The sequence below is a fragment of the Amblyomma maculatum genome, chromosome 4 (assembly GCF_055883805.1).
Source record: "Amblyomma maculatum isolate TAMU_Amacu chromosome 4, ASM5588380v1, whole genome shotgun sequence".
Classification (NCBI taxonomy): domain Eukaryota; kingdom Metazoa; phylum Arthropoda; class Arachnida; order Ixodida; family Ixodidae; genus Amblyomma; species Amblyomma maculatum.
In genome coordinates this window covers 51,927,377-51,939,587 of record NC_139347.1, presented here as the reverse complement: position 1 = coordinate 51,939,587, position 12,211 = coordinate 51,927,377, and the positions used below count along the sequence as shown (strand labels likewise).

At 43.6% G+C, this 12,211-nt stretch overlaps 1 protein-coding gene across 4 annotated transcripts in view; it reads right to left on the bottom strand.

Annotated features, from left to right (window-relative positions):
* Nucleotides 1-12,211, bottom strand: part of rg (A kinase anchor protein rugose) — a 286,244-nt gene that overhangs the window by 167,983 nt on the left and 106,050 nt on the right. For all 4 annotated transcript variants that reach the window (XM_084601425.1, XM_084601427.1, XM_084601426.1 and 1 more), the window contains exons 19-24: nt 11,338-11,446; nt 10,237-10,318; nt 8,785-8,908; nt 7,857-8,049; nt 6,322-6,654; nt 1,619-3,225 (exon numbers count right to left, since the gene is read on the bottom strand). In XM_084601425.1, coding sequence (XP_084457551.1) covers nt 1,619-3,225; nt 6,322-6,654; nt 7,857-8,049; nt 8,785-8,908; nt 10,237-10,318; nt 11,338-11,446 — 2,448 coding nt within the window. The remainder of the gene's footprint in view (nt 1-1,618; nt 3,226-6,321; nt 6,655-7,856; nt 8,050-8,784; nt 8,909-10,236; nt 10,319-11,337; nt 11,447-12,211) is intronic.

Below are 12,211 nucleotides of genomic sequence, written 5' to 3'. Positions count from 1 at the left end.
GATAAATGATTTGTCTAGCCTTCTATAGGTGGTGCCATGCCTTTGCTTTGATCGTAACTTTACCCCTACCCTTAGTTTTCAAGTTTACAAAATGGGTAGGCTTACAGTCATGTACCTAAATACAGTACTTTCAAAAGCCAGAATGGCAAAGGCTTGACTGTGCCCAGTGCATACCAGTAAACACATAGAGAGTGGAAAGCATGCTTTCGTGTGTTGTCCACATGATAGCAGCACAGGCTAAGATTCTGCTTCATTATTCTAAATAGTTAATCAAAGCAGCAGGAATGAGTTACTTGAAAAAGAGCTTTTCCTTTTTTATACATTCACACTTTACATTGTAGAAAAACCAGGTGCATCTCACAAGAACAGCAACAGGACGATAGAAAACCTGTTTGGTATGAACGATGCCAGCTCTGGGGCCATGAATGCTATTAAAGGAATGAGTGCCACTTTTAATCTTGAAGACAGCTAGGGCCCAACACATTGCTTTTCAATCCACCGAAGTGGTGGCTGTGACCAATGAAACGCTTGATAAATATGTGCACACTCTGCTTTTTCAAAGTCACCACTACACCACCTATGCACATAGCAACACAGTATTACTGCGATAGCACTAAAGGCACCGTTCACCAGAAAATCCGGCATCGGCGCTGGTGTTGCAAGCACTAACTGCACGTAGGGTTGCCTGACACTACGTTTGGCAGGAGCTGCCAACTAGAGCCTCTCCTTTCACATGGGAGAGCGATATCAGAACCAGGCATACCACTGTTCTCAGAACTAATCCAGAATTTTACTAGTTTTTATTCTTTAGTCAATTTGGCAACTCGCCCAATTTCTAACGTTATTTAATTCGCTCAACTACAGTCTGTTCTCAGAATTATTCCAGAATTGCACTAGTTTTTACTCTTTAGTCATCTTGGCAACTCGCCCAATTTCTAACATTATTTAATTCGCTCAACTACAGTATTCACAAACTTTAGTTTTGCATCAATACCAGTAAGATATTTATTGGGGAGAAAAAAATATTTCACTCATCACAGTGCTAAACATAGTGACGAGTGCCTAAACATAGAAGCACTTAGAGTTTATAATTTTTTCTGTAAACACAAAAGTCTGTACAGCTTTATAAGAGCCCTCTAACTATACACGTATGTAAACTAAATTTTCTATAAAATAGTTTGTATCAAGAACCTTAAGCACATGTACACTGAAAAGTGTTCACATAAGAGATGCTGAATATATTTCATCTCATTAACCTTATGCATTCTAACACAAAAAATTGTATTCACAGGGGTATAAAAAGAAGCAGTACACTTATTCATAAGCGAAAAAACATGAACTAATAGTGAAAAATTTGAGCGGCCACTGAACGCACATCTGAGAAATCAGCTACCGGCCCCAGACAGGGCACAACAACAGTGCCACAACCCCCACACCAAATGAAAGCAGTTTTGCAAATGCCTATTTGCCTGTGACACAAGTGCTCACCACTTTATCTACCCCCTCTCCATTTTTTTTCTTCTGAGGGCAAAACTAAAACTAAATGTTCTGCTTAAACGTTAAAACAACACACATTAGGTGTATAACATATATTTCTTCAGACGTCCCGAGTACCGACCTGCGCCATACTTGGATGTCTGTCTCAAGTGAGAAAAGCAGGTCAGACAGAAGGCGCTGGTGGATGGGTGACCACCGAAACTCTGGAATGCGAAATGGCGGGCGTGAAGGCCCGGCATTGAACAGCTGCCTCCCCGTGGCGGTCGAGCTTGCTCCAGCAATCTCAACTGACTTTGGTCTCAAAGGTGGTGCCTTCTCAGCAGCAGCGACAGATGACGCATGCGAAGCACTACGTGCACGACGAACGAGTCCGGCATCGTTTGTGCAAGCATCGTCATCATCTTCCCCAGAGCCTTCAGCAGGAGGAGGTGCATCGCTCAGCCCCATTTCTGCCATATGCCTGCGTTGCCGCTCCACTTGTGCCTCGATGGTGCTGATGCCACTCGCTTCGACTGGCTCTGTCTTTTCATCTCCTTCACCGTCAAGCAAGTTTGTTTGGGCCACAGTGCGTTTGGCTTCCATGCGCTCATCGATCACACTGTCCTCACCTTCGGTTTCTGCTTTAATGATGCTGCAGCGGTTCCCATTGCTGTCAATCTCACCTTTGATATCACTCACTGCACTAGAGTCGTGAGGAGGAAGAGCACCAGCACTGTCATGTGCAGGCGATTCATGCGGTGATGGCAACACTTCAGCGTCTATCGCTGGTGGAGGCAATGGCACGTCCTCAGTTGGGTTCACGATTGCAGGAAGATGGCTGCTCAACTGTTCAGAGGCCACTGTGAACTTTGGTTGTGGCTGCGGAACCGGGCTACTGCCGGCTGATTCTTCCAGGCTGCTGGCATCTGCGCCAACACCACCGCTGCTTCCTAGGGACTTTGCAGGAGAGCCAGATGCAGCATCTTCCGAATGCCCATCACCCTTTTCTTCCAACTGCTCAGTTTCAGAAATCGCTGGCTCGTCTATAGGGGCTGTCAGATCCATCGAAACTGACACTGCTGACTCTGATGCGGCTTTGTCATCCGTTTGCAGCGCCTCGCTGCCTTTGTCCTCCTTCGCAACCTCTTTCTCAGCGCTGTCCGCACCATCATCAGGAAGAGCAGTGGTGCCCTCAGATGTCTCGCTTCCATCCCCAGCCTGAGCGTCCTCAAAGACATCGCACTCGGCTGATACTTCACCGCCTCCAGCTTCATCTTTGTCCAGAGATATTTCACTCGTGCAAAGAGGCTCGTCTTCCTTAATAGCTTCTCGTTCTCCACTGCTTTCAGTTTCTTCACCTACTGCTATACGTTCAGCAGTGCTAGCAAGTTGGGATGCATTAAGCTGATCTCCAGAGGCTGCCAAAGCCTCTTCCTTGTCAGTCATGTGCGGACCCTCGGAGAATTTACCTGGTGGCTTTCCTTCCACGTGCTCTGGAGACTTCTGGTCAGAATGCTTCCCACAAGTCATGTCAGTGGGATGGGGCACGACATCAGGAGAAGTTCCAGGTTCTCTTGTGGTGCTATTAAGAGTGGGTGAGTCATCTTCCTCAGGAGGGGTACACTTCTCTTCTATGCTGGGCTTGCCAGAGATGGTCTCCTGGACTGGAATCACATCAGGGCAGACAACAGTCTGGCTTGGCTGCACAATATCCTCTGGGCCCTCAGAGATTTCAACAACTGGAACAACCTGGAAAACAATTGGGCATGAGGTCAGACAAAATAATCCCAAAATCACAAAACTAAACAGGACGATTTCACAAGTGTATCTCTATGCAAACAGACCTATGAAACATGTTCCATGAAACAGTACCTTCATGCTCCATCAATGAAAGCTCCAAGGTAAGTTTGAAAGACTGTTTTCCCAAAATACATTATGATGTGAAAGCGAAAAACTGCACCTCAAAGTGGCAACAGAGATTTTCTTTTGCTTTAAGAAATAAACAACAATATGAAAGAGTAGACCATTGCAATCAATCACATTCCAATAAAATTTAAAATGAAAAAATGTAAAAGACAATATAACAACTCAAGTCTACGTACAAAGGCAATAAACCCCTTTGGCAAAAGTCAAGAGCTCTACGAGTTTGCTTCTGAGCTGTAAAGTAGTAAGGTAGAAAGTTGGTCGAGTTGGTACAGAGACATGATTGAAATAACGCACTGCGCTACAAAAGAAGACTAAACACATAATCAACAGGACAAGTGCAGGTCAGACGAGGCGTTGTATAAATGTGCGTCTGAAGGAACATTTGTGGACCTTGTCATGCGACCCTTGCTCGCACGTGGCTGAACATTGTAGGAAATGCAAAGAAGGAAAAAATAAGAAAGACAACAAGAAAGATGAACAAGGCTACTACCTGCTGTTTTCCCAAGCAATCTTTTCTGTCATCGAGATCGGTTGACACGAGAAGTTAAGGAAGCCTACTTTATCAGAAAAAAGGGTGACAGGTGCATCACAGCCAGCCTTCTGTTTCCCTTGCAGACTGAATTTTCATACATCTCGATAAAACAAAGTGTAATGCTGGGAATTTTTTTTTACTTTCTTGCAGTTTTCACGCAGGAGCGTCTGTTCGTGGTTTAGTGGTTGTTCTGTACATGTTTTCAAATATAGTTTAGTTGTGAGCCTGCGTTTGTTCTGTTCATTACGTGTTTAGTCTTCTTATTTTGTAGCACAGTGCGTTATTTCAATCTTGCTTCTGAGCCCCACCATGCAACTGTGATGTGACCCCAGCTGTAAACCTCCTGAAGGTAAGAAGATTTTACGCAAGAGCATACTGGGCTTGTTGCACTGAAAAGCATCATTTCAAACACACCGGAAAAACTATGTACGTGATTTCGTATCAAAATTATGACTCAACCGTTCTTTGCGCAGCGTTCAGGGTGGTTTCATACCATTTTGCTTCCCATTTAGCATGCATCAGCTAGTCAAGTTGAAGGCTAGTCTGTACAGGATCGGGATTCAAACCGATGGCATATGTACCTCCAATCACAAGTGTAGGTGTCCTCAGAGAAGTAAGACAGACACTGAACTTTCCTTTGCTCCCAAAACGTAAAAACATTCATGGAATGAAAAGACTGTGTCAACTCTTGAGGTGGAGCTTGAGCTTCCCCTAATTTTTTGGTTCTGTCCTCTCCAACAAGTAGGACTGCATGAATGACGTAGGAGCCCTACACTGCTTAGAAGCAAACTTCCGGAACTCTGAACATTTGACAGACGTGCACATATCACCGTAGGCTCTGGCACTGATCAGCCCTTCTCTCCTTGCTGTTATGCAACGTTGAGCAATGAAAACGCACGGCTATACGCGGGGCTTTAATCCACCTGAAGAATTTCCAAATAGGACAACCTCTATGCTATCCCTGCTGTCAGATGCAGATGGCAAAGGTAATGTATCTAGCCTTGAAACCTCATATATTTTTTTTAATGTCCTCTATCTTTAGTACATCCACACACACACCCTATCTCCACCACCTTATTGATGTACAGCCTTTGGCAAAAGTTTAGAGCCCAGGGGGTCTACTTCTGAGCCATACTATGTGGCTCATAATGCCTTCCCAGGTTTCCAAACTTGCTGAAGACAAGATTTTTCGTCTTACTCTCTCCAATGGCTAGGGCTTCGACGATTATTAAAGGAGTCATAATATACAGCTTAAAAGTAAACCCTCTGGGATCTAAACTTTTGACAAAGCTGTACTTATTTTGAGCATTGCCAATAAACAGATCAGAGAGCCGAAAACAGAGCTGCCCAGCCATCAAGAGTATACACTTGAAGCTCCAAGCAGACACTGTACCAGAGGACTTCACTGAGTTATTAAAACAGAACAGCTAATTTTTCCTTAATGAAGACTGAGTAAAAAAAAAGAGTTACCACCTGTATGGCACCCTTGTACAAAAGGCCTTTAATGAGCTGTTGACAAGGTCACTTCTCGAATAAATACTGGTAAAAAAAAGAGTTACCAGCCTTCAGCCACCTTGTACCAAAGTCTTTCAATGGGCTGCTGAATATCTCACTTCTACTAAATAAAAATTGGGAGAAAAGATCTAAGCGACACAGAAACCTTGTACTAAGGCCCTAAATGAGAAGTTAAACTGCCCATTTTTCCTGAATTCAAACTGAGTAAAAAAAAATTACCGGGTAAGAAAAAATTACCAGCCATAAAGCCCATTGTACCAAAGGCCTTCGAAGGGCTATTGAAAAACTCCTTTTTCATACATAAAAGCTGCTAAAACATATATTTACAAGCTCTACAGCCACCTTCTACCAGAAACCTCAAATAAATAATAAATAATAATGGTGTGTTTTGTGGGAAGTCCCAAAGTGACATAGGCTATGACCATGTGGAGCGCTCCAGACAATATAGGCTCCTTGAGATTCTTTTAACTTGAAAGTTAATGAATAGCTCAATTTTTTTTGAACAAAAACTAAAGAAAAGTTACCAGATATACAGAGATCTGGTACTGAAGGCCTTCAAGTGAACTCATTTTTCCTGAATAAAAAAACTGAGGAAAAAAGTTACTAGCTGTACAGGCAACGTATCAGGTGTAATGTCACATAAAGACAGCTAAGTATCAGGTTTCTTATGCTGTGAGCACTGTGACTATACATCTTTGTTTCCATGTATTTCTGCATCCTCTGTCTCTTTTTGTTCTTTTTTTTTCTTTTTCACATACAAACGCATGTTCTACGCATTCCACAATAGTGTCCATGAGCTCAAAAAGACTTGGGCACACCATGAGAATATCACACCTCATTTGCAAGTGTATGACGCAGTATAATTCTCTCACGTCATCTGATGGCACAGGGTCTGGCAGTTGACTTGGTGTGGACGGCACGATGGACGGGAAAGTCACAGTTCCCCTGCTCGCTTCTTCTTCCTCTTCCCCCAGCCCTTCCCTGACTTGCACAATGTCCGGCCTGGTAGCCACCATAGACTGGTCTTCAGATGCCCTGCGAGCCACAGGCAGATCCGAATCAGGTGGTGGGCACCGGTCCAGCCCAGAGATGGTGCTGATTGGCCGCTTGCGGCGCACAGCGGGATCAGTGATGTGGTCCACACGCCGTTGGTCGAAGTGCTCGTACATCTGGGCAAAGTGCAGCTTGTACTCCTCCAGGGACACCTGGGCAGAAAAAAAATTATGGGGGACACTTAGGTTCCGCCTTCAAAGGTACCACGCGATAGCGTAGGCTACGAGCCGCACATAAAGCCCCACTTTAACCAAGCCGTATGAATGTGCCTGTGTGGCCTAGGGGTAATGTGAATGCAAGTGCCCTGGCAAGCTGATTCTGAGATCCCCCTCTCATATGAAAGGAGAGACCCGAGTTCCCAGCTCCTGCCATACGTCCAGTCAGTGCGCGGCCATGTCAGCTGCCAGCTACCGCCTGCCAGTGCCATGCTCGTGATCTTTCACTCAACGCCGACGCTGGCTCCGACGGCAGATTTTTGATGAACGGGGCCTTTAATGCTACTGCGCTAAAAGAAGGGTGATGTATTTAAAGTGAATTCATTGCTAAGAGACATTTTCACAACCGTAGGCATAGCTGTGCTACAATCACCAACGAATTAAGAATTCTGGCCAGGAATAACCAGTATGCTTGGGGGATGGTTAACAATGCCTTCTTAATGTTACAAGCATTAAACTCTGCACTGTGCTCAGACATAAGTGTCACCAGAGAAGGTTAGAAACAAAAACATTTTTCAGAACTGAATCTTTGGAAATACTACCTGGCTTAAAGCAGAGAAATAGCCCACACAATACACAGGCAGTTTCTCACCCCTCCATCACGTTCTCTCTACAGCCTCCCAAGCAGACACTAAAGGATCACCAGTCTGCCGAGAGAATGTTAAGGCATCAAACTCCAGCAAAAGTGACCACGCTTCAAGTTCATGGTTCACGTACATTAAAACTAAGACCATGGGAAATATACTGTGCCAATGTTTGCAAGCAGGCAACTAATTTCCACTACTGCCTGCAGTAAATTTTCCTCAAACGTACTATACGCAACGGTCGCTCAGTCGTAATCTACCAGGTAGCAAAACCGGCTTTGCAAAGAAGAGTAAAAAAAACAAGAGTACTATGACTAAATCAACTCATCCACTTTTATCACCTTTTATCAGAAAGCATTCGAATGCTGCCTGATAACACATTTTACTTTGCTGCCAATTGTTGCCCTGCAGGCGGATTTCACCTCACATGTATTTCGTATTGTTTCAGCTCAAGCTCTGAACTTGAGGATCATGACTCCCATTGCATGATAGCTTGAAACGGTTATTTCAAAGTGCGGCAGGGTTTAATGCTCGACGGAAGTGGACGCCTCTGACCTTGGAATGGACAATGGCCAGCGTGTCGACCCAAACTCTCCAGCCGCCATACTCGTACTTGATGGCGTGATGGAGCAGCATGCGGAAGAGTGAGTAGACCATGTCCGAGATCTTCTGCTCCTCCCCATTGCGCGGATGAATGTATGCCATGGCCACCAGCCACTCTTGCCACACGGACATTTGAAGCACTGTCCTGCAAATGCACCAGGAATGAGGCTATTACGTTGTCTGCTTAGGCTCCACTGACAGCAACAAAAAGGAACTAACAAAGATGAACCACCTTCCATATATATATCATAACTCTGTGCCTGTTTGACAGCGTACCAAACGCACATAACAGCTTTGAGGTAGGAACACAAACAATGAGTACCAATAACGCAAAAAAGCATGAAAAAGATAGTGTGACAAATAAATACATAGGTGTGGCAAAACTCGTACGATACAGAAAGCTAGAGACCAAGACACCTTCTCGTAGTGCCCAGAGTCCAGAGAATCCTGTACATCTGCAAAATGGAGAAGACTTCACCTAATCACCAAATTTACCATGCAGAACAAGGGCCCAAACCAGAAAGGAAAGTAGTGACCGCTTATTCGTAACTTCGAGTGCTTGTGGCACGTTTTTGCTGAATTTCAGACACAGATTATCAAGTATTTATTTTATGCATACATGCTACAGTATCAATAAAACTTGCTGCTTTGAGACCAAGAAGCCATACGTAGAGAACAGTAAAGCGAAGCCGCGGGACAACACAAAACAGTGCCAGTGCAGGGGAACAACAAATGCATAGTGTGCTGGTATGACCATAAATATTCCATTCTTTGCAACTGCAAAGAACTTTCAGCAGGATGCAAAAATTAATTAACGTATAAAGTGCTGCTGCTGCTATGCCTAAACAGAACGGCCAAAATGTTGGCAAAGCCTTCTCACCTTCTGTTTTCCTTGTTGTTGTTACACAGCAGGGTCATGTCAGAGAGGAAGAGCTTCTTCACTTCAATCAGCTCCTCGCACGGCTTTGACTGACGGATTAGCGTAGCCACAACCTTCAAGATCACTGCATCAGAGAGCCACGTAGGGCAGTCGAGATTTCAGCTAAACCGAAATGCACATACATAAAGTCCCCCCAAGAAGGAACATGGCAGAATAGTACAACTACTGGAGGTACATCATAGTAACAGAGGAAAACACACACACAAACACACACACACATGCACACACACACACAATAGCGCCTGCAGCATCTCTTTTGTGCTTGTGTTTGTGTGCGAATTTTTTTTAATTGTTACCACACAGTCTCACCAGCATATCAAACTTTCTGCCCTGCAGGGACATGTTTAGTCATACCAAAATTACATGCAGAATAAATAGAAAGGGAAACAGAATTTCTCAAAACCACCAGCATAGTTAAGAATAAAAAAAGGAAACAGAAGTCAGCATAGTTATATTTTACTGAGTGCCTAAGTTATAAAGACTGCTGAATGAAGGAATCAACATACTTAAAACAGGTGTGGGCAGTGCAAGAATATTGTCCGAAAATATGTGGCATAAATGTTAAACGGCCCCGGAAGGCTTGAAACGGCCCCGGAAGCGTTGAAACAGCCCCTCACTTGTTACAGCTTACCAAGGATGAAATGTGCCATTAGCCAGTTCTCTTCTACAAAAGGGAGCTGTATGCTCGACTACTGTGCCAGAGTACCTGGGTTTGATCCCGACCACCGGCGGCTGCGTTTCGATGGAGGTGAAAAGAAGAGGCATCTGTGTGCTGTGCGATGTCGGCGCACGATAAACATCCCCAGGTGATCGAAATTACTCCTAAGTCCTCAGCGCTCCATTACGACTCCTCTTTCTCTCTTTCTTTCCACCTTCACTTCCATCGTCTTCCCTTCCCTTACAGTGCGGTTCAGGTGTCCACAAAAACAAGTGTGACAGGTACTGTGCCTTTCCCTTCCTGTGAACCAATTATTATTATTATTATTATTATTATTATTATTATTATTATTATTATTATTATTATTATTATTATTATTATCACAAAAAAGAATACAAGAAAGCATTCATGCATCATGATGCATGATAACTGTGCCTGAGTGACAAATAAGTTCACTGCACTAAGACTGTTTTTGAAGCCATTTGCATCCTTTCATCAAAGAAACAGTAGCAATGATGGAGGGTGTTTCAAGCTTCTGTAAGGATATGTTAAATTGTGCAGTACAAAAAGGAAAGACGAAGTTGTTACTTCTTCAAATACGAAATGTGTTCTGTAACACAGAGTATAACTTGCGCGGCTACTATTCTCAAGCTCACAAAATCATTCTTTCAATACACCGCTAACTGGAAGTACCAGGCAAGAGGTTATCAAATTTAAAGGCAGTCAGAACTAACTTGGGTTTTCCAGTCTGTAGTGAGACTCTGGCTCTGAGTGCTTGGTGTAGAGGATCTGGCTGGATATATGCTCTGTCAGCATCTGTGCAGGAAAAGGGGGAAAAAAAAAGAAAACATAAGTAAAACTGTGTACACTGCATTGCTGCATTTTCATTATTGAGAGCGATTTCAGATTAAATCCATGAGCGTGTTCAGCAATGCGACATCTGAATCTGTCTTGAAAGACAGGCTGTAAATATCATCATGTCTTGACTGCCATGGCAATTTTTGTGAAGCATCCTTTGAATTTGTTCTTTTACCAGTATCCCACACTGGCATACATTAATTATTACTATCGTCGGGTTTATTCTTACCGGAGCTAAAACAGATGTTGGTCTAGGCTACAGCAGTATAGAGTCCTGCTATTCATTACTAAAAACCAGTTTATATACTGCCCATTTAGGTAATAGTAAACATAGAAAAAATATTACAAGAGTTCAATGCTGCTGAACCAAATATTGAGCGAAAGCATTGTTAGCTGCAGGTGACCAAGCGTTCCTCTTCCCCAGCCCACATATAAATCCCCGCTTTAACCAAGCCGTATGAATGTGCCTTAGTGGCCTATAGGAGTAGCGTGAATGCCAGGGTCCTAGCAGGCTGATTCTAACATAACAGTCCCATGTGAAACGAGAGACCCAAGTTGGCAATTCCTGCTAACTGAGCCGCGGCTCTGACCACGCCACGCCGACAGCTTGAGTTGGGAGCCCATCTCTTGCTTTTGTGTCACGTGGAGTGTGACATCACAGCGTCACATAGGTAAGACGTGGCTACCGAGGCTTGAAACCTAGAGTAGCAATGCTATCGCAATAAAAGGCCTCCTGTGAGTTAACTGCAACATGTTACACATAAGCCTATACTTCTGCATCTGAAAGAGGCACACAAAAATAGAATGACTATATGTACTGCATAAAGAGACATGAATAACATGAAAAAATTTTGGCACAATGTAAATTATTGTTGAGACAATGCTCTGCAAGAATTTGCACAAGACAAAAGAGTGAACACATTAAATGTTGAGCCCTCTTCCCACTATGCAGACATGAAAGATATGTAAACGCTTGCCTCGTAAAGGGCATTGTACGTTGCCATGGTAAGATGGTCAGAGTGCAAAAGCAGACGCTCAGCCAGGAGCATGTAGAGGTTGTGCGGCGTCATCACATCATGTTTCCGCCTGAAATACCAAGAACAAAGTTGTGTTACATGCCGAAAAAGAGCTGCTTCACATGGCACCTACCAAGCAGACAAGTGGTAGATTTCAAAGCATGCACAGCAGACATGCATGCATACATGCTTGCAAAAACCACTCTAGAAGCCTCCCTCAGAACAAGCTTTTTTTTTTTCTTTCTTTCTTTTTTTTTCCAGGTTAGTCTCCAACTCAATAGCGGAGGTAAAAAAACTCAACTGCACAACAGAACACAACAAATGATCCTTACAAAGTCATTCATTATGGCCAGCTTTCACAGCTTTTGATAGCAAAGAGCATCAATATGTCGAGGCTTCCCTGAGCGCCCAATAGGAACATGCGGAGAACATACGGGCTAATCTGCCATCTAATTACCACTGGGTTATGTGAGCAGACTACCATCTCTCTGATGACTGATTAGATTAGACATCGCAGATGCTACAATGCATGTTAACTACTTTGCTTCCTTACACTCAAGTCCATGCTATGAGGCATTGAACTTCCTACTCAGTCACTTGTGCTATATGCACACTATTCAGCATCAGTATCTCACAGTGTGTAAGGGTGAGTTTATCAATGCACAGGGAACAGAACCACAGATATATTATGGTGCCGAAATGCTGTGATAGTAACTACACCTCTAATTCTATCAGATTTCAGTAACCAGATCTGCGGTTCTTTTTTTTTTATAGGAGTCCAATGCCATGCATTAAATGACACGCCAAACGCCACATTGTCAAAAACAATTTAACA